The 23,672-nt window shown below is 33.9% G+C and overlaps 1 protein-coding gene across 1 annotated transcript in view; it reads left to right on the top strand.

Moving 5' to 3' along the window:
* Positions 1–633: 633 nt before the first annotated feature.
* Positions 634–23,672, top strand: part of LOC132702420 (uncharacterized) — an 81,250-nt gene continuing 58,211 nt past the window's right edge. Inside the window, exons 1-2 of the mRNA XM_060671012.1 lie at positions 634–772; positions 5,757–5,996. Of these exons, the coding sequence (XP_060526995.1) occupies positions 5,903–5,996 (94 nt within the window). The 5' untranslated portion in view covers positions 634–772; positions 5,757–5,902. The remainder of the gene's footprint in view (positions 773–5,756; positions 5,997–23,672) is intronic.

The raw sequence follows: 23,672 nt of genomic DNA, 5'->3' as shown, positions 1-23,672 counted from the left end.
AATCTCGTTGATCTCGATCAATCAATCAATTAGTTTTTACTTTTCAGTGATTATTGCTGAAAAGTTCCTTTTTTTGTCCGCATATGTTTACTACCGAGCAAGTAAGCTCATTTATTTGTTTAGTTGACAAGAGAAAATGCTTAGAATGGCATCGGACTTCGTATTAGCTGCAACATTGAACTTGCAAACTTCTCCTTGGTGCAGGGAAGCCTTTTTTTCAGCACTAAATTTCGCGGTACGTTATTTGCCACTTTTATGAACCCAATTTTAGACGAAATTCGGGCCATTTATTTCATAAATTTGGAAAACTTCTTTTACTAACCTTTCAGATTGTTTTGTCAGTGTATCAAATCATTAAAATCATTTTAGTGTAAAACGTTAAAAGGTAATTTAAAACTAAGGCGACTACCGGAAGCGACCTTTTTAATGAATCAAGTTGGGCCTTAAGAGAAGGAAAAATATTAACGAGTAGACTAGGTGTTCCCTAGCATGCACGTGCCGTATCCCCGCGTGTTATATTGGGCGAGTTAAAAGGAATAGCCACACAATAGCGGGCCCGTGAAATCGGTCCCGAAACAATAGAGGACGCAAGATCGACTCAGTTTGAAACGTGGACTTGGACGGAGCGAGTGAGGACAGGCGTGCGCGGAACGCAGCTTAACGGGAAATTCGCGTTTTTTTCGTTTTTCGTTCGTTAGTGGCACCTGTTGATTGAAATACGGAAACAAGGAAAAGGCCAGGCAGAGTTCAATTATTGAATTCCGGCGGTGAGGTAGGTCGAACACGTCAGCGTGATACTTGATAATTGATTTTTAATTCAGAGAAAGATATTTTTAGTTATTTTAGTTTATAATAAAAAAGGCAATTGTGGTAATTTTTCAAACAAACTTCCAGAGGCTACTGTAATACCACTTACAAATGTTCTGGATTCTTCCGGCGTCGGTTGTTTATAAATAAAACTTGCTGACGTTTCGCCAATCATCCTGTTGGCTTCTTCAGAGCTTAACTACAACTGGTTCGCTTCCCACTACTCACATGTTGTTTAAGAGGGGCGGGGCTAAAGGAGGTTAATGGACACTGTTTCGGATTATTGAAGAATAGATTAATGAATGCTCTTTGAGCCTAGTTGATATTATTCGTCCTCACTTTCCAATGTATTCTTTGCCGCACATCATGGAATGCTGTAAACTCCTGCTGTCTCAAACAGAATTTTATGTTTGACTGATCGATTTTTGGACAAGTTGTAAATATGGTTGTGACGTTATATTTCTTAGGAAATTTTGTGATGTTTTGAATGTAAAGAAAAACAACAGTGGCATGTGTGGGGTTGCTTTCGAACTCATCTTTGGAAAGTTGTGGTGAAGTGTATTTTGTGATGGAACGTGTAATATCTCTAATGTCGAAATTATTAGAGAGAAGGGTATAGTGACTCGGGTATAGTGAGAGTGTTGATAACCGATGATTTTTGGGCCGAATAGTGATGTGACGATGCATTAAGATATCGGTCGGTGTGCGAAGATTTTCTGTAAACAGAATGATCCAATATTGGGTTTAATTTTCTATTAACAAGAATATATAAGAATTGGAGATTATTGTTAGTTTCTAGTTAAATGATTAAACGTATGTTAGGTTGTATAGAGTTTAAATGGTTAAGACAATTTGGGAGGTATTCTTCACCATGAGTTCAAACAACAGAAGTACCTTTCTGAGTTGCGGATATGATCCGTATGTAAGAATATCTTGAATTTTGTTCATGGCCAGCGTGGCATTTCCTTTATATGGTTTTAGGATTACGATACCGGGATTAGATTTCAGAGATTTTACAGCAAAGCGTCTAGGCTTTGGGACGTTAGATTTAAGAGGTTTGAATTTTTTAAAGGTTTCGCGGTTTCAAATCGACTTTCATTAGCTGTCTGAGATGTCAGTCTGTTTAGGATGGACTCAGTATGGGGGATAATATGTGGGCCAATGTCGAAGTTGGAACATTTTGGAAGTTGGAAGCGATTTTTCCGTGAAAGCAGGTGCGATGATACATTTACCAGAGAGTTTGATGGTTTCACTAGTATTGACGTTAATTTTCTAAATTTTTGAATTTGATTAGAGGTAGAAGATAAACGAAGATTTTCAACTTTGTCATGAGTCAAGTTTGAACTTGTTGTAATATATAAGTAGATAGTAGTAGTTAGATTTATAAACAACCAACTCAGGCGGAATCCAAAAGGTTTTTAGAGTAGAGTAGAGTAGACTTTTATTCACTAATACCAATTTAACAAAGGAAAGTTGCGTCGAAAATAAAATCGCAATGTGTCTAAATATTTCGAAAATTTAAAAACAATAAATATTATATAAAACAAATATAAAATTTTTCGTGAAAAAGACCAACAATTAGCCAAATTGTGTCACGAAATACAAACTTTTTTTAAAAATTTTTATCTATTATTCATATTACTCATATAATTTTCGTATTCAGATAGATTATAAAATACATTTGTTGTCAGTAAAGATTTAACATATTTTTTCTTTTGCTCTACGTTTGTAGTTTCAGCGTGAAACATTATAGTATATTTTGCCGGGAATAAAAAGGTGGATGTTATTTTTATTTCTTGTCTAGTAAGAGTGTTTGTTTCAATGTTGTCTTAATTTTTATGTATATGTATATGAGTGGTATACATTTAAGGAGGATTTCAATTTCAGCTGTAAATTTTAAATGGTATCACGTAATTCTGCTGTTTATGCGTTTCTTACTAAGTGTTCGATTTTTCACAGGCCGACTTGTCAAGTATTTTAAACGTAAAAATTTACTGTGAACGTGCGGTCTAGAATGCCTCGTTTTCGAGATGCAACTTGTCCAAGTTTTATATTTATTTTGTCTTTGGGTCTTTGGTTTCCGTAATCGAGTAATAAGAAAATTTACAGCGCTGTAAAAAGTTTACAGTTTCGAGGAAGACCGTCCGTGAAAGACGAAAACAAAGACGAATAAAACGGACCCCTAAATCTATTAAAGCTCCATCGAGAACATGCGAGTCGGGGTTATAAAAAGGTGTTAACGGGGGAAGCTTCACGTGCGCCCCCACTCCCTCCCGGGTAACGGTGCTTTTCACGTCGTAAACACTTCTACCGAAATCGACGGCGCAAGAAGTCAACAAACGTCTACGGGAATCGGAATTTAGTCGATGGAATTTGATGTAAAAACCACACTATATAGTTTATGCAAAATTACGTCTTGTTTAAAGTTCTACTTTAGCGAAATTATTAATTAATATGTTTTACTTTTTCACCCACTACGATGGTTAGCAAATCAACCCAATTTGTAGAAATGTTTTAATATAATTAATAAGGCATCCTATGGGTCTCCACCAAGGTCCACAGGGTTGGGTCAAGTTTCAAGATCATATTTGTGCAGAAATTACAAAACGTTCCTCAAAAGGGGCCTCTAAAGATTTGCTAGTTGGGGTTTGAAGAGATATAAAAACGCAGAGGCTTATAAACCTCTATAGCGTGGAGTAAAAAAATTACTGAAAATCCAATTTTTAAATTAGTTACATTTTGAATTGAATTGAAATGAATAAATTTAACAGTTATTTGGTTTATTCAGTATACCCTCATTCTTCATTGCTATGAAAGGCGGGAGAACGTTTGCGGGGCTAGAAGGCTGTAGTTAAAAGTTAACAGCGTAACAGAAGAAAATGCAGCTATACCTAGAAGGAGTAGTAAAATGCAAACTACCCATGATTAGGACAAGTGTAGTAGGCCTGTCTAAACTAAACACGTAAAATTTGTGCTCTCCAAAAGTGATACAAAAGTGATTCTGCACGGAAGTTCATAAATATAATATAAAGAAATGGTTATTTTCGGTACTGAAACAAAAAAAATTACCCTTGTGTGATAAGATACTCTCAAGTACGTTCCGAGGCCTGCTATATACAAACTCAGCCGGAATATAAATAAAGCACAGAAATGGTACCAAATGATGAAATCTTTGAACTGTTGAAAAGCGTACTGGATAGTAATGACAAAATTGGCAAAGATGTACCGAACCGAAAAAAATTCAAGGAAGAACTCAAAAGCTCGAAAGGAAAAGTTTTCACAGTTTGGAAGCAGAGAATTTAATATTAAAGGAATCTATCTTGAGTCAAAACAAGAAAGGCAAAAGGAGGAACATAATAATTTTTGGACTCCCTGAAGTTCAAAATATTTCAGAAGACATTCTGCTTGAGTTTTTTAAAGGAAAACTTCAAGTTGATCTCAGGAAACCAGACATTGATAATTTTGAAATAACAACTGTGTTTGATAGATTAAACATTTTTATTATTATTAAACAGGGTAAATAACTTAAAAGTTTCGCGAAGTTCAGATAAAATGTAATGATTAAGAAACCTACTATTTACAAGACAACTTCTTTTGTAAATTATGGTTAGTTACGAGTGGTTAGATGAATAGTCGCCGGAGTCCAGAGAGGTAATAAGTTGCTCTACCGTGTTTTCTAGTGCTTTATTAACTTCCCACATTCTTTTATGTATTTCATTCGTATGTACGACGCACTTACTCCATTATTCACAAGAGGGTTTCAACATGCTTTGCTTTGCTACTTGCGCCCGTACCAATTCTATGGGGATTAAACCACAGCTGAATGGAGAAGAAGGAGGGAGAAGAAGTACTGTATATGTTGAAGTCGTCTTCAAAAACATTAGTATTCATGTCTTCATGACAGTCCTCAATCCGTTTTGATTGAAATACTAATAACGTGAGTAGTTATTTACTCCAGAGGACCTCCTTCTATGAAAGCTTGCCTCGCGCTTTTTAATATTTATCCCCATGTTTGACCAACATGATAGATATTTCTGTTTTCCCTTCTTCGTGTTGCTTCTCCTTTATCGGAGGTTTGCAATCACCATGGCAGTTCTGACCTTAGAAACCGCTGCTCTGGAAAAGACCTGCAAAAGACGTGTTGAACCATTCTTCTCCCAGTTGACCTTCTGTCCACAATCTTTCTCTTTTTAACACCTTTAACTCTTTGTTCATTCTCATCGGTACTTCTGCGTTAGTGGTGTGCTACACCCACGATATTCTGAGCCTTCTTCTGTTCTATTGTGTTATGGGTCCAGTTTCTGCGCCATAGTACAGCACCAGAAATACATAGCACTTTTATGTGCGTATTCTATAATCTAGGCTCAGGTTACGGCTATAGAGCATCTTTTTAATTTTGAGAAAAGCTGCATATGTCTATTATATAGTTATAATCTGTGACCTGTAATCATCCTCTGTCTACATAGAGCTGTTTTGTGTTATAATCATGTATTTGGTCTTTTTTGTATTAAACGTTGCACGAAAACGTTGACGACCCTGTTTAGCGGTTTATTAATTATATCGTCACCATCAGCAGATTTTGTCCTCTTCTTTCAAAGTTTTAGTTTTTCATTTCAGAGATTAAAACGAGTGTGTATTATTCTTGTCTTCCGTTCCTCTTCTTTTTGGACTTTTCTTCGGTGAAGTATATATTGACAGATCAACTCTCAGTTTTACTCAGAAGAATAGCCATTTTTAAGAACGAACTTTGCCAACAACTGTGACAAAGTAACTAAGGCACTTGCTACACATATGGAATACTGCTAACCCCACTAGGTTTTAAAATTCAATAGTGATCTATAACCCTCTCGCATTGAGCAACAACAATACGTTTTTTATATTTAGCTACCTACAAAACTCGCATCTATGCCCCGTCCTATAACACGAAACTAATTAAATTTTTTTTTCAGGAAGAAGCCCTCGAAGCCCTGTCATCCGCGCCGCAGGAAATTATCGCGTCGCAAAACTAAAACTAGCGCTTTGTGGAAATTTATCTAGCGAGAATGTAACCAACTTCAGAAGGAACCCTGCCTTTTGAACTCGATTGCGTTTAAATATGAGTGCCGTCGAAAGTGGAGTTTGCAGTGTGCCGACAAAACTCCGGGCAGCCCGGCTAGTTCTCGTCATTTTTCTTCTGGAGGAAATATCAGGTTAGTATCTTGTGTAAATATAGCAGAGTAAAATGATATTAAAATGTGCCGGTATAATGTTTTGAAGGAACGTTTTTTGAGCTACTATAAAGAAAACTTATCAAAACAAACCAGTAACAAAGCCTTCAAAACTAAATATTTATTTATTAACAATAACACAACTCTGCGTTTATATAGTAATAAGAAATATAACAAAAATAAATAAATAAAAACACATAATAACTAACTAGACGGGTCCACAAAAAGACAATTTCCATGATTTAAATATTTGAGTTTGGGGGTATCTTGCACAAAGACCATCGATAACAACGAAACACAAAACAATTTGACAATGCGGTTTTGCTTTTCCATTAAGCGTTTTTTATATGAGAGGCAAATTGTGTTACTGAGAGCTGCTTCATATGACCAGGCAAGGAATTCCATATTCGAACCGCAACAAAAATAAATGGCTGTTTAAAAGCAGCCGTTCTGTGCTTAGGAACCCTGAAGTCATTAACATTTCTAGTGCCATGAGGATTGAAACAATCATTGAACTGCTGCCTAAGATATGCGGGTTGAGCGGAGTTGCTAAAAGCAAACTTGCGACTAGTCATATTCAAGAGTTTTGAACTTTCAGTATAGCATGAGTTGTGCGAGTATTTACTGAGCTCCCATAAACAACATCCGCATAAGCAAACAAAGGCCAGGTGAGACTATCGCACAAATAGTATTTAGTTTTAGCTGGCAAAACTTTCTTATACTCGTAAAGTTTTTTAAACGCATGTTATATTAATATGTGATTGAAAAGCAAGATATTTGTCAAAAATTACTTCAAAATTCTTGGCTTCTGTAGCGATGGGTAAATATTCATTATTATATAAAGCCCAAAACTCCCCGTTATTTTATATTTCATGTTTTTATTATTATTAAATAGAGGCATCGAGTTTGAGATTATGGTCCACGGAGTAAACAGATACACTATTCAAGTAAAGATTGAAGTTTATTAGAGAACGTTTTAAACCCTGCGTAGAACAAGAAATGTAAATATGGGTATCATTCGCATATTGCTGCGCATCACTGAATACTTTATACACTCATTCATATCTGCTATATAAAGACTAAACAATGAAGGTCCTAAAATTCAACTTTGGGACATTGCAATAGTGATTAGAGTATAGTTGGAGTTTTCTAGATTAAATTGCTTTCTAACTTCAACACAAAGCGATCTATTGCTCAGATATTGTTCCATGAACCTAAGAAATCCAGCTGAGACACCGAAATAATGAAGTTTTGCCGCATCATATTGTGATTGATCGTGTCGAAAGCTTGACTAAAATCCAAAAGAACCAAACAGGTGGCTTCCCTTCTATCTTCGTTGTGGCGAATATCATTTAATAACTTAACTATATTGGTATTTGTACTAAACCCTGAGTGGCAGTCTTGAACGATTTTGGCCAAATTTACGAAAGCACACATTTGTTCGTCCTTGTTGGGCTCTTTCAAAAATGAAATGGTTCCTCGTGCTATGGCAATTAAAAATTCCCGGGCCGTATTACAGTTGGCAAAACTGCATCTGACGTTCGGCATCGCAAGGATGCAAATGTTGAACAGTCTTAAACTTGTATGGATGGTATTTGTATTTTTTTTAAATTCTTTGGGCAGTCGAATTTGGTACCCCTACTGCTTGTTCTAAGTGTTTGCAAGATGATAACGGCGTTGCTTCCATGTAACCTGATACATTTGTCTCTCTTTGCTCGCTATTTTCCTTCAAATAATTTGTAGAACTTGGTTGAATAAAAGATTCGGACCTAACTAGATTTATTTTCAGGCGAGCAAATATATCTGGAAACGGTTGTCGTCTTTCTGGATATCTGATATAAACAAAACACGTTTCTATAATATGAAAATTATACTGACTATATCCCTTTGAAAACCTTACGTATGGTAATATTATTCCGAAGCTTATTGGTCATTTTCATTGTATTGTATAAAACATACCAACATATCCATATTTTTCGAAATTCTCGTACACTGCCATTATTACGAACACAAAAAGAATAAATGGATAGATAATAAAAATATAATTAAAAACTGAGTCTCGTAAGTTTTTGACACATTTGCTTTTTTGTTTTTAATGGATGCGTCATAGCTAACTATCTACTCAACATTATAATAACATAATATTTATCATATTAATAAGGCTTTATCATTTATAGAAAATATATTTTCATCTTATTTTTTCGAAATTAGGAAAAGAGTCTCTTGTATAGTAACTGTTTAGATGTATCTTGTCTTTAATTGGTTTACTATGGCCTACTGCTAGAAGTAAAGTGAAAAATGAAAAAAAAAGATATAATATATAGGGTGCTCCATTAAAAAATATATATGTTTGCTTCATAAGTAAAAAACGGTTAGAGCTAGTAAAACTACGCCACTGCATTATACAAAAAAAACTATATTAAACCACTCTTCAGTAACTCATAAGACAACGGAGATACGGGTGTGGTCCCGAAATCGATAGTTTTGGATTTCACCCTGTATCTCAAAAACCAAGGGGCAACGATAATTTCGTGAACGGCATCTTTAATTTCACAAAAAAGTAGCACAGTGTCGCATAAACCTGGACTCTCTATCTTTAAAAATAACTGAAATACCCCGTAAAAGTGTTCAAAATACCCGGTACAGCATTGATATAATTATACTGGAAATATTTCTAATGTGTTCAGTCGAACTATTGTTAATTCAAAAAAATGATTTTTTGGAAAAACTGGACGCTTAATGAACATCTACTTTATTTTACAGGGGAACAATTTGAATCTGTTCAAGGACAAATGTTTCAATCCAGCAAAAAGAACAAAAAAACGAAAAAAAAAAAGAAAATTTTGTAGTCCTAAACCAGTTTTTCACTTGTAAAACCTCACAAAAACAAAGCAAACTTTCTTGCTAACCATATTGCTATTTGGATGTACTTGTGATTTTATGAAATGGAGCACGACATTTTGTTAACCTGCGTCGAATAAAATTTCTGGTTAATCTACCTACATTTTGTCATACCTAAAAATCATATTGTGTATAACAACTGCGGGGATGCTCGGCACGCGGCAACATTGTCTCAACCCTTCAAAATACATATTTGCATCTCGTTAAAATGTAGACAATGACATCTACCTATACAGGGTGCCCCATAGTTAATATTGCATGAAAAAACAAGACATTCGTTGGGTAAAAATTTTTCGACATGGGAAATCCATTTTCGTGAATAATTTTGGGGTATTTTGTAGAGGGCGCTGCGTATAGTAGTTCTCGTGCATTTGATACTTTCTAACTTTTTTGCGCCTTAATGTGTGCAGATTTTTAATAAAAATATCAAAGATATATCTTTTAAATTTTGCATTTTTTTATACCATCAATTTTTAAATAACAATGCACATAACTGATCCAATATGGTAGCACAGACCTCAACAGCGATTTTAATATTATTTATTTTGAGATTTTTACAACAAGAGATTCAAAAAAACTTCGACGTCTATGAAAAGAATTTTATGGAACTTCAAATTTAATTTTAAACCAAAGTCAAATTCAAAAACTAATAAAAAAACAAGATTTCCATTCATGATGATGAATTTAGAGACACGTTTATTGAAAGATTGCCCGATTTTAAATAATAATTCTTCGTTGCGAAATAATTCAGGGGTATTTTCATGTACCATAATTCTTCTCGAGTATGAACTATTTCTTCATACACTAGAGACTTCATATATCCCCAAACCCAAAAATCAATAGGATTGAAGTCTGGACGCCTAGGCGGCTAAGCCCAAATAATCGGTAAATTAAGTTTGCAGAAAATTGAGGTACAGCTCTTCCTAACATGTAATTATCAGTTATTCCGCACCAAACGTTTATTTTAAATTTCTGTTGGAAATGGCTTTCAGTTGCTAAAAAAAAATCTCTGCGTGTAAATGAATTGTAGTATTGGGTCGGCGTTTTGCTAAAAGATTTTGAACGGGCGTAAACTAATATAGATAAAAGTTTTCTTGCCAAAAAACTCTACAAACTGCTTTGTGCTCTTCCAGCTCCGGTGTAATCATTTTTCATCGCCTCACAGAATCCCTCTTGGGTCGGAAATTTTAAAATCTGGGCTCTTTCGGTTTGTAAACATGTCGACCTCCGTCTATAAGCGCGACGCCCTTTATAATTCTCTTTTGTGTATAAACAGATCATCGCACATATCCACGTTGGGAAACAAGTTGTAGAGTTTTTTACCAAGAAAAGCTTTATTATCGGAATATATTAACCAAAGCTTTTTAAAAACGCCCATGATACTGACAAACAAAACATCAATTCACGAGAAATTAAAGTATCTTTATCGCATTTGTCAAAGCCTACTTTGAGAGATTTTGCAGGTATTTTAACTTGTTTGTTTTCATCAGAGCCTACTTCGCACTCTTTTACTCTCTTTTATTGTGATTATGTTAGTGAAAGCCTACTTTGAGCTATTTTCAATTAGGTGCAACTAAAATTTCAAATGCAAATTTTTAGAAAACGGCGACTAGTGGCGAAATTTGACGTGTAAAAAAGGTGTAAGGGAAATTTTTATTAAAAATCTGAATTCACTAAGGCGCAAAAAAGTTGGGAAGTATCAAATCGACAAAAAGTACCGTACCTTGCGTCTTCTACAATTTACCCGAAAATTATTCGAGAAAATCGATTTCTCATGTCTATCTATCCCAATTTGCAAAATTTTGCGCAAAAAGCTCGATTATTTCAGGAATTATTTTAAAATAATTTCCTATTTTGCCATGTGCCGTTACCTATGGGCAGCCCGGATATTAATTTACTCACTGTGTCACGAGTTTTAGGGCCCAGAATAATTGGAAAATACTACTCAATAATCAAGCAGCATCTGCTCCGCCTGTTGCATATACAGGGCGTCCTAAAATTAGTGGACCAAACCAAGTTTTCTGTATAAACATGAAAATTGTCTCTTTGAGGATTTTGGTAATATTTACCAAACAGACTGAGAGAAAGTATTGAAATTTTAGCGTTTTGGCATGCGAAATCCGTTTGTAAATTTAGAATTGTTAAATTTCGGTCAGGAGCCTAACTTTTGCAACAACTTTTTGTTATTTATTCGTCAAAGTTTGGAAACTGGATCGATAGGTTTTTTATTTGTTAATTTTTATTTGACGGCTTACTAGCAGTCAATTTTTATGGAAAATTAATAAATTTTGTAAAACGTTTCTTTTAAATATACCAGCTGTAGCGAAAAATCGTGTTAATAATATTCTTAATTCTCTTAATAATTCTAAGATTCAATACTTTAAATCATTCTAAATTACAATTTTTCCTTGTGTATGAAATGCGTAAGAATTGAAGTATATCAATCTTTTACGCAAGGAAAAATTAGAATTATAATAAAAATTAAAAAAAAAGTATCAAACGCACGAAAAATGTACTCAATTATTCCGGGAATTATCTAAAATAATCAAAAATTAAATTGAGACTTTGACAGCCTGTATCACGCTTAATATCAATTTTTGGACTAGGGTAAGTTTGGTTAGTTTTTACCTAAAGAATTACCTATGAGACGCCCTGTATATTAATGAGGTGAACTAAGTAGCTCCTTTCGGCGCGTTACAAATAGTATTACGCTGAAACGGGCGCAAAAAAGAAGTCAAGGTGTTATTTTTAACTCAAGCCCTCGCTTTTTCTTTGCCGGCGCCTGAGGTTTGCTTATTAATTTTTGGCACGTAAGCCAAATTACCTCTCAAACGATGTTTACGCGCGACCTACATTTAATTTAATTAGGGCCCGCAAACAAAACGATCGGAAATTTGCGAAACTAATCGCTTTGTTGCATTTTTGTGCTGCCAGTATAATCAGACCGCGGTTTTAGTTTATATTTTAATTTGGCCGCGAAAAAGCTCTATTCCTCCGATTTTTCTGGCAGGAGATACCTGTTCAGATTAGAATAGAATGGAATGTAATATATTTGACTTGTCAGTTCACCGAGATTCTTTTATTATTTTTTTTAATTTTAAAATGAAATTAAAAAAAATTTGTATGATATACCCACTATTAGGCACCATCTGTTCAAAAGCAAGAAGAAAAACCAACCATTTGTCTCAGAAAAAGGGCATTTAAGTCCACATCTGAAGGTTTATTGATGATTTCGATTCAATGAGTGAAATCGGCAATTATTTGTCCCAGAAAACTCGTTTTTTTTAACGAAGATGCCGATTCTGACTCGAATCTTGACGCCGTTTTGGTTACAATATGCTTCGGAAAAGCTGTCTTTGCCTGAAATCTCATTCAAGTCAAAAATCTACTGTTGATCTAAGTTCCAGAAAGACGGATTTGTAAGTGCCAAAAAGTTGATTTTGACCACATTAGGCTGCAAATCAAGAACTATTTGTCCCAGGAAGAGGGGGTCTTAAATATCTTAAATACCTCTAGGTATAAAATATATTTTGGTACAATTTTTGCTGGAATCTGTTCGAAATCAAAAAGAAAAACCATTCATTAGTCCTAGAAAGGGGGATTTTAAGTTGATATCTGCTAGTTTCTTGCCGTTTTTGCCACAATGAGGGCCGTAGATGCCGACTTTGACTGGAATTTCAACGAAACTGACAATAAAAGGTAATTATTTGGAATAGAAACTGAAATTTTAAGCTGACATCTGCAATTCTGAGCGGTTTTAGTTACACTATGTCTCGGAAAAGCCGACTTTGGCTGGAATCTCATTGAAATCAAGAAGAGAAACCTACTATTGGCCAAAAAGTGGGTTTTTAAGTTGATGTTATTAAGTTTTAATGTACATTTCGGTTCAGTAAATTACCAAAAAGTTGATTTTGACTGGAATCTGCTCGAAATCAAGAAGAAAAACCAGCTGTTTGTCCCAGAAAGAGGGTTTTAAGGTTGACATCTGAAGGTTTAAGGTAGATTCCGTTACAATAAGTGTTGGAAAAGCCGATTTTTGCTGGAATCTAATCGAAATGTACAAAGAAAGACCCAGAAAGTGATTTTTTAGACTGATATATGTAGTTTACTTGCCGTTTTCTCTTGTCTCGAAATCAAGAGAAGAAGCAACCATTTGTGCCAAAAAGAGGGGTTTTTAAGTAAATATTTGCAGATTTAATGTAGATTTCGATACAATAAGGGAAGTTTGAAGTTGATATCTGCTGTTCTGATGCCGTTTTAGTTACAAAAGTCTCGAAAAAAACGACTTTGATTAGAAGAAAAGCCTGCTGCTTGTCTCAGAAAGAGAGTTTCTAGGTTTATGGTAGATTTTGCTAGAATAAGGGGCGAAGAATATGATGTTGGCTTATGGCTAATCGAAACCGACAAGCAAATTTGAGCCAGTAAGGCTGATATGTGCAGGTTTGATGCGGTTTTTGTAACGATATGAGACGGAAAAGTCAATTTTGACTGAACTCTGTTTGAAATGAAGAAGAAAACCCATTTGTTCTAAAGTTGATTTCGGTACAATAAGTGGCTAGAAAGTCGATTTTCAGTGAAATCTAATCGAAATCTCCGGGGAACGGCAACTATTTAAGCCAGAAATTGATTTTTTAAGGTCCATTTCAGTTTCATTCATTCGTCAATCGTTGGATCAACGAAAGGCAGCAAATTAAAGCTCGAATCGCTTCCCCATCGACCTGATTCTCCCGACATTACACCCAGCGACTACGTTTGGTTCCCTAACGTCAAAAACTGCCTGTTGTTTTCATTGTTAGCTATTCTGTTTCAATATTTCGTTTCCCCTTTTTTGGGATTCGGGCGTATTTACGCACATCCTATTTTTATAATTAATTGCACTGTCGGCAAACGTAACAATAATTTGTCGCGACGGGGTATTTATAAATTAATCCGTTTAAAAAAAAATACGATAAAAAACGCGCCTTGAAAACACAATGGCACTTGAAAATTGCGGATTCCCCGGAATTAGTACACAGAGCTTAACTGCAGCTTTAACGGAGCTTACGGAGCTTTCGCCCCGTAATGGCGGGCGGAGGCCGTCACGCGAATTTATGTAAATTTTATGCGACGTGTAAACGCAATAATAGAGTGTGTAAAGTTCCTTGAAATTAAAAGTAGTAGATCTAGATTTAGCATGATGCATGAATCATGATCGAAACTAAATCTTAGGTAAGCAAAGTTCAAATTTTTAAGATACGACCTGAAGTTATGCCTTTTTTTAATGGAATACCCTGTTTATATATTTTTTTATTTGATTGCAGTTTTTATACTCTTGTTTTTTATCTAAAGTTCATTCTAGTTAATATTATTGCAACTACGAAAATGTAATAAAGAACATTAGACTGCACCATTTAAGAAATTGAACTGAGGTGGCTTTTACTTGATGAAAATCAATTTATCAAAATAAATAAGAACTAAAAGTTCAGATTTTCATGAAATTATATATTATGACATGACAATTGCTTCTACAACACCGTGTCTTTATCAAAAGTAATATTTACAAACTACCTGCTACTATATATACCGAAAAATGACCATTAAAACTTAATTAATGTTGTTGCGAGAATTTAAATTCAATAAAGGAGAGGTATTTAAATCTAATTGATCGTTAAGCAATACATTTGAATGTCTCATTTTGTTAATCTCCATGGCTTCTAATAAATTTGATTTCCTAGTTTTTGTGGCTGTGTGTAATATATCAAAATTGTCGTCAAAAATGTGTTTTTCTGTTTTTAAGTGTGTAGCATAATTAGAATCTAGGCTATTGTTTTTAAACGCTCTTATATGTTCGTTAATGCGTTTCTTGAAGGATCTACCTGTTTGTCCAATATAAACGTGTAGACCCCCGATTTTTGGGATTTTGGACATTTCGATTTATTGTTTTTTAAATATTTTCCTTTTTTAAACCACATTTTGACAAATGTTTTGAAACTTTTTCGCTAGGTTCTCCTATGTATGTAATTGTTTTAAATTGTTCGTGTTTTGTATTTGGTTTCGGATAAATAGAGTTTACTGTTGTCTGTATTGTTTTTTATTTATAATTTTATCTATAATGGACGGATTGTAGCCGTTGTTCAGTGCTATTTGTTTAATGATATTAAGTTCTTTGTTGTAATTTTCTGTTGAGAGTGGCGTATTAAGAAGTCTGTGTATAAAAGAGTTAAATGCAGCCATTTTGTGTGTATAAGGGTGATTTGAGCTGTTATGTATGACTGTGTCCGTGTGTGAAGGTTTATGATATATTGAAAAATCTAATTTGCTTTGCACTTTCGTAATCGTTAAGTCTAAAAAATTAATAGAGTTATCCTGTTCAATATCGATAGTGAATTTTATACGATTATGTATTGAGTTAATGTAATTTAAAAAAGAATTCAATTGTCTGTCCGTTCCAAGCAAAGGCATCGTCCACATATCTATACCACCATAAAAAACTTTTACTTAAAGGATGTTCCAGTATGATATTTTCCAAATTATCCATAAAAATCTCGGCTAACAAAGGACTAAGTGGGTTTCCCATAATCAAACCTTTAGAGATATAAATCGTTTGTACAAATAGAAGCAATTGTCCTCGAAAATTCCCAATGAAGAAATCATGAGTAATGTTGAGAAGCTGGTGGAAGTATCTTTGAGCAAATATTTTATTTCAAAAAATATATATCTAGAAATTTTTGAAAATTGGAATCAAATTTTTAAAAAAATATGGTTTAACTGGTATCTCAAAAGTCTTTTTTTTATCAGATTCCCTTTTTCATCATGTAATTATGTTACAGAGCGATTAAAATACAAAGCGTAGCTGAAACCGCCAATTTTTCTGTATTACCTTGTAACTCAAAAACGAAGGCAACTAGGGCCACTTTGAAAAAATTGTGGACACTGTCCTCCATTTTCCTAAACATACAGTTTTTAAGTAAGGTTAATGATGTAGTCGGAATGCAAATTATTTATAGTATCTATTTAACTCCTAATTAGTTTTTTAATATCTTTGGCCATGCTGCCTAAAACGAATTTTGTTTTTTAGCTTATTCGGAAGGCTTGGCTTGCTAAATTTATAAAAGTTTGTTCCTGTTTTTTATTTAACGGCTTTAATTTGGAGAACCTGAAAGGATTTAAACTTCACTTTATAAACTGCTATATTTAACTACATTATTTATCAAAATAATTAACTGAAAAAGCGTGGGACAAAATGTAGTTAGATTAACAAAAAGTTATGTGTTGTTTTCTCTGGGCCTCGTTGTTAGTGAATAAGCCGCTTTTAGGTTTGTGTTAATCTTTATTGCAAGATTACGTCCACTCAACACCATTAAATATTGATGGCTAATGGAACTATTTATGTAATTTTTGAGGTATACAGGCTTTCTTAAACTTCGACGGTCTAGAGTATATGAAGAATAGATAAAAGTAGGCTTGAGCTTGAGCTTTTTTAGGGATAAAAATTATTTTTTATACTGTATTATTTTATGGAAATGAGATGTTTTTGTATGTTGCACAGGAAGTTTTAGAATTTTTCATTGAAAGCATTCCATTAAAACAATGAAATCTCTGCAACAATCTATCTCTGCGACCCCAGTTTTGTAATCCCATCTTGATTCATTCCCTCTATACTTGTAAGAGTTTATTGAAAATTTCATCCGTTCTCTCAGATCCTGAGGTAAAATACACAAAACACTGGAAATCAAAACATGAATTGAATCTGAAAAACAAGTGACATTATATGACAAATTAGACACAAAACGCACACATGAACAATAACTATGGCACAGATTAACGATTTACTGTCAGCGACATCTATTAAGAATACTTATAATAACATTATACACCAACGTCTTGATAATTGCATATTTAAATAGATGACCATGAGGTTTTTTGTTATCTGTGATTTTATGAATTATTTCCTTTTTTAATACATGTCTCTGACATTAAGTTCTTAATATACATGATTCTTGCATAGTCGCATTTGCATTTGACATTTTTATAGATCTGATGATGACATTTAGCCGACAGATGTCAACTGTCAAATACAAGATAAAATGTAAGAAGCCTGGAATATCAAAAAATGCGCGAGATCAATCAAATAGGCAGCTGACTGATATTTATTTGGATTGGGACATTTTAAGTTAATAATAATAATTGCGTAGTCAAGTTTATTTACTACTTCTGTAATTTGATAAAAGAAGGATTTTTGAATAGTTTGAAATAGTTGAGGAATTTCAAAACGAATTTAAAACAAAATTAAAAAATAAAATGTTCCGTTTGAAAAAAATGTATATGTTATTCGTCTTTTTCGAGTCACCTTGTATACTTTAGAACATTATTTCATGTTCTCATAACTTATATCATGTACTAGAATAATCAGAACTCTTTGTAAGCTGAAAATGACAGAGTCGGATTAGTTTTTTGATGTCTAAACGTTCGAAACATCAGTGCCCGATATCCAATTTCTCATTAGTGCTACGGGAAAGTCCTTTATCGCTCCCCGCTGCAGACCACTTACCGATTTTATTACTATACTTTTAACTATATTCTTAACTTTATTTCCATAAAGCTCCAACTGGGTTTTTGGTCGATTTTTTTCCGTTTCCTTTTACTAAAAACGCTTCTGCATACGCGCGTTTGGTTATCGATAGCATAAAGACGGATCTAGAAAACCGATTGTTGCGTTTCCGCTTTCGGATATTTGCGCTACCCGGAACTTTGGCACTTATCTCAAGTTAAAAGCCGGCTTTTGAGTTTGCATAGTAACTATGGCTACAGACATCGGAAGGAATCACAAACGTCCAATTAGAAGAGACGGCATTCATAAAATTGCCATTGTTGTCATGAGGGTGGGGGATGTTGCGTAAATATGATTGGTTACTATAATAACCATGGTTGCTATAACCATTCTTATTTAGTAGAAGTAGTAGTATGGGATTAAAATTATCATAGACGCATAAATATACAACATATGCGGAAAAACGCAATATTCAACAACCACATATCTCATGATCACTTTACTAGAGAAAAGACGAAAGAAAACTTAACACAACGATTTGCAAAGAAAAGCGGACATTTCTATATGTTGAAAATATAACATAATTCCTGCTGAAATGAAAAACATTATACAATCTAAAGTTTTCGGCTATAAATTGTCTAATTGGTTAGTGGAAAATTATTTTGGTTCCTCTTTCCTTCTTATAGTTAGTTTATTTTGAAGGCTAAGAATATGTATTTTATTTTGTCGGGGTTATTTGCAAAATAAATAACACTTAAGATAGCATACGAGTTCCGCAACTCAAGCTTAATCAAGTGCCATGAATTCACAAATGTTATTATGATGTCTTATTTTTTTTGTTTATCCCAAATTCAAATTTAAATTTTGAATTTCCGTCCTTCCCAGATCATGTTTTGTCACTATCATATTTACTTTTTTTTAGAAATCACTTATCGGAAACTACTACTTAGCTGAGAGGCATCATATGGTTTACTTAATGATGGTCGCATATCCGAAACCTATACCTTGCGGTGTTCCCCAGGGTTCTATTCTCGGACCTGTACTCTTTTTCCCCGTATAATATGCTGACGACAATGATAAGATAAGATTAATTCTGATTCAAGAACTCTGTCGAATATTTCGCAACGGCCACTGCTTCAACCTGCTTCTACTCTTTGGAAAAAACCAGTCTAGGAATTTATATTCCAAACATTTATAGGTAGCATAAGTTTGATAATAATAAGGCCGCACATGAATGTTCTGATATAGAAGAAATTAACAAATTGAATAAATATTTGAATTTTGCGCAGTTAGTTATAAGGGCAAATTGCGTATTATATGCTTGTACTCGTATGAACTACCCTCAGGGGATTTTGATATATAGTTTTTAATCGGCTTGAGGAAGTTTTGCAGTTTTCCGATATAAAATATGAATCAACTTTGCTTTTTAGGGATTTAAAGAGAGGTAAAAACGACTTTGACATGAATGTATTGTTTGACTTGTTTGAATGGTTTGGTCTGACTTCCCTGGCGAAATAAAAATTAAAAATAATATAAATAATTGTAAAATATAAAAATAAATAAATAAATAATAATATGACAATAAATAATATAACAACAATTCGAATTTGAATTTTTTTGTACCACTCATGTACAGTTTAAAGTTGATACTCTGTGCAGTATAGATGAGACTGGTACTTTTTCACCAATCAGAGAGAAGAGTAAGATCTTTGTGCCACATGCCGCAGAAGAGGTACCGTCCTTAATTAACTGAAAAACAAATGATCTTTTGGAATTGGCGAAATATCCGTTGGACTTATTAAAGTGCTATTGAAGGCTATACTTGAGATGGGATCAGGACATAGATAGTACTCGTCTGTTTCATGTAATATTGTAAACTAGGGAGAAGCTAATGATTGTCAAAGCGTGTTTATGCATCAAAAGAGGCAGCTTAGGTTGATTTTTAAACTTCCTCTGAGACAATCCTCTAAAGAGATATTTCAACAGCATAACCTTGATCACGCATAAAAATAAAGATTCACGTAAAATACACGCCGATATCCACCGTTATTGAAACCAAAACTCCATCATATACAGGACCATATGATTTGCTTCATCAACAAGGCCAATTAAAAAACACGCCAACAGACTCCTGCCGGCCAAAGAATTAGAAATGTATTTGAGAGCATTTAAATGATCTATGTTTTTTTCTCAAAACGAGTTTGTTTGTTCTTTATTTTGAAGTGTTGGTCGTTATACATTAGCTTGTAATTCTCGTCTTATACATTTTTAAAAAATGAATGTGCACGTTTGTTTTATTATATAAATAAATTTTAATTTGTTAATTGTCATTTAAATGGCTTAATATGAGTGAAAAATGAATATTACACACTGTTTTTAACAAAATTGTGGGTAGGAAATGTCCAGATTATCTCTATAAGATTTCAAATTCCGTTACTACACACATAAGTTGGATGTAAATTATATATCAAAGAGGGTAATTATTAATTATCTAAATTAAATATCAATTAAGATTATACGGTTACTGTGGTGGCGGTACGGTTCTTTTTATCAATTATCTGTCGGGTCGCTACGTAAAGGCTCTCTTTAGTTCCTTGCAATAAACTTTTATTATTATTATTATTATTATAAACGTAACTTCTTATTTTTGGATACCACAAAATTCAGGTCTGCCAAAAAGAGACCAGGAGTTTTGTGTAATATATTTGTTTCGATTTCAAAAATTTATAAAACAAATTTCTTTAAACCTTCACACGCACAAAATGTAAATGAGTAGTAATAGTATATTATGCAACAAGTGCGGTAAACGTCATTTGACTCACGAGTTAATTTGACACGAGCGGAGCCCAGCGGAGCGAGTTTTTAGTAAACGAGTTTACCGAACGGGAGGCATACTATACTTTTTCTACGACCGTTAGTTTTTGGTTATATTTTCGCAAAACAACACGAATATATTCACTGGCATGACCGTCAGAATTGACAAACGTCAAAATTCAAAGCGTGGGACACATCCGAAAACGTCCGATTGCTCCCAAGTCCGTGCGGTAAAATCTCGGAAATTTCCGAAGTGGCTCGGATTCATGGGAAACGAAACTGACGTGGTAAAGTGACGGGTAATTGGGTATTTTACAGACGGGAGTAGAAAAATGTTTTTGCCATAAATTCATGTTTGTAATTTTGTACGTATGTGGTTAAAAAACGTCTATGATCGCGAAAATTATGTTGTGTTTTAAGGATATGTAAAATATATTTTTTTAATTTGAAGAATTTTAAATTGGCTTGGCTTGTCTGGTTGTTGCTTTTGATAAGAGCACGGATATTATTCAATTACCAATTACCACTATTTTAATATGAACTATTAAATTTAACACACTTAGATACACTTAAGCAGTATGACTCAATAATATCGAATATTTTTAAATTAATTGAAACGTAAACGCAAACGCGATTTGACTTAGGACATTTTCAATTATTGCAAATTCTGCGTTGGCATACTTTTAAACGGGGTACGTTCTAAAATCCAGATACTTACGTAGCGAATGTTCAAAAAATAAACAGAATGAACATCGCCAGCAATTCGGAATGCTTCGGTGGGGGAAAAATACAAAACGCGAGGGTAAATCTTCCGTCGGAAATTTCAATTTCGCCAAATCTAGGCAAATATTGACAAAGAATACCAGATTTACGAATACGCAAACATAACTCGCGGTTATTTGCCGCACGGTGGCGCCAGCGACGATTAGGCGGCGCTCGTCAAATGTCCTTGACGAATTCCAGTTTTCGTCCTTGATGAATTTTTAAGTTGCCCATGTATACAGTGAGTCAAATTAGATGCTTTTAAAAGAGAATAAATTTTTCGGTTAATAACTAATAATACTTTTTAAGACGCATATATATTTTTTAAGCTACGCTATAAAATTGTATTGTATGTACAACGCAATAAGCAATCGCTTTCGAGCCAGATGTTTTCCTAAAACCGCATTTTTCGCCCCCCCGCTCTGTCATAATATCGATTAGTAGAAGGGTGTCATTTCTTTTCAATCTTTCCGACATTCTCGGTTATAATACGACCAAAAATATAGTGCATTTATTGCTTTGCCGTTTTAAGTATTTTACAGTACCTTAACCGCAAACCTTCGCAGGACCGTGGTAAAACCTAACCCAACAGATATTTATTTTCCATTAAGTAGACCTGAGATGGTCCATCACGAATATTTGTAGAAACTTGAAATGTAAATGGACCGTTTTAAATTTGATTAAGCATTGATGCTGTGGGGTATTTTCGAATAAATAGAAGCTTTTATTTTAACATCAGGTACTATGTATCGTTCTTAACAGTTTAATCTAAATTGCAATATACATTACGGAGGAATTTGACTGTGATTCTTCCAGTAAGTACATATTTATGTACCTAATTCTCGAGCTTTGATCGTGTGAGGCTGATTTCACAGAATAGTTCAAAGGGTAAAGATAAGTACCTGTACTCTATTTATCTTACAGGTAAGTTTGAAAATAATCATTTTTGTCTTGTGTGCCTGTCGATTAACAACATTCTTCTTCTTGTATTTTCGTGTCCTCTACATAGTTTTTCGATTTGTCAGCAAGACTATATAAAAAAAAGTTATTGTTTCTCAATCCGTTGGGTTAAATAGATCAGGGTGGCTAACATACTTATGTTATCCATATCTGGATTTCGCCCATTTCAGTGTATGTAAATGTATACATTCATTTTGTAAAAGAAAGTATGGGTATACAGAAATAAAGACATATTATTATTATTATATATTATATTCGCGGTAGATAAAGGTACATCATAAGAATACAGATAAATATTTATTAGAATCTTAAAATTAAACATTTTTTGGAGGTTCCTGTTTTTTAACACTTAAAAATGTGGACCGCGTGGAATGTAGCAGATGTTCCCATCGAAAACAACGCAGAATTTGAAGACAAAGTGGAGATGGTTGTCGAACCTAATGACAATTTAGAAGACGAATTACCTCAGCAAATAAAAAAAACGGATCCATTTGTCTTCGGATGGCAAACAAATTGTTGTGAATTGAGCAGCAATAAAAAGCAAGTGACATGACCATTTGTTGTGCCAAAGAGTCGTTGCCTACATTTTTGAAGAAAATGGATTTTCAGTTCCAAACATTTAATAAACACCAAGTGCTAATGGATTATCAAAGAATTTCGCATAGAAGGGTGGATTATTTAAATGCAATTGAAAAATTCCAAACGCTTCTTCAAATATAGAAGAAATTAAAGAGTTTCTGTACGAAAATGATTTATATTTTGAGGAGAGCTACACGAAAAAAACTACTTCTGTAATTATTAAAAATAAAGATTTTAATAAAGACTTCAAAATTGATTCGATAGCACAACAAAACGGACATGAAATCTTGAGATTATTGTATATTTAACCCGTTTGAGATGATTTGGTCTGAGTTGAAAGCACATATAAGAAGAAATAACAGGGCAGCAAAATTTAGTGATTCGGCAAAAGGTAGCTAATATATCAGCCCAAAGCTGATCTAACTCTGAAAAATGAGTAATAAAAGAAGAAACTATTTATCGAGAACGATTAGTGCCGGAGTTGATCATTGAAATAGGTGATGACAGTACCTATAGTGACGATTTTTCAATTTTGTATATTAATAATGATACTATGTAGAAACGTCACGAAATAGAACGTAATAAATTGTTGCTTTATACTAATTTTTGTATGTACATGTTTCAAGAAATCCTGTCCTGGAATGGCTACGGTTAAGGGTCTGTTCGGCAGGGTGTTCTATAAGGGGCTGCGGTTTTGGTGTAATACGCCGTAGGCAAAGTTAATCACGGGATCGGTTGCAAAAGCACAATATTCCTGGTCTAGGTATAACCTTGCAGTCGTGTGTTGCGGGCTAGGGTTTTCATTACTTGAAATTGCGAAGACTTAAAGGTGGTTTTGTTTTATTGCCGAAAATACCAAAGTGCAAAAAGATTTATTGATCGGTTTCATTTTTAATTTATAAAATATACCTAAGTAATTTTGTTAAATATTAGTGTGCTTTTTCTTTGAACACTTTTAAACGTTGTAACGTTGTTCAGTATATTAAGACCTACTGTTTATTGCACTGTCGTGTGCTGCTGCCATTCAGTGCCGATGTGGTCATTTGCGACAGTATACTTTGTGTGTCGCTGCCCTTAGTATGCATTGCACGATCGGAGTAATCAGCAGTAGT

The sequence above is a fragment of the Cylas formicarius genome, unplaced genomic scaffold (genome assembly GCF_029955315.1).
Source record: "Cylas formicarius isolate icCylForm1 unplaced genomic scaffold, icCylForm1.1 PGA_scaffold_5__7_contigs__length_24384050, whole genome shotgun sequence".
Lineage (NCBI taxonomy): Eukaryota > Metazoa > Arthropoda > Insecta > Coleoptera > Brentidae > Cylas > Cylas formicarius.
Note: the sequence above shows the minus strand (reverse complement) of the source record. Positions and strands in the feature narration are given on the sequence as shown.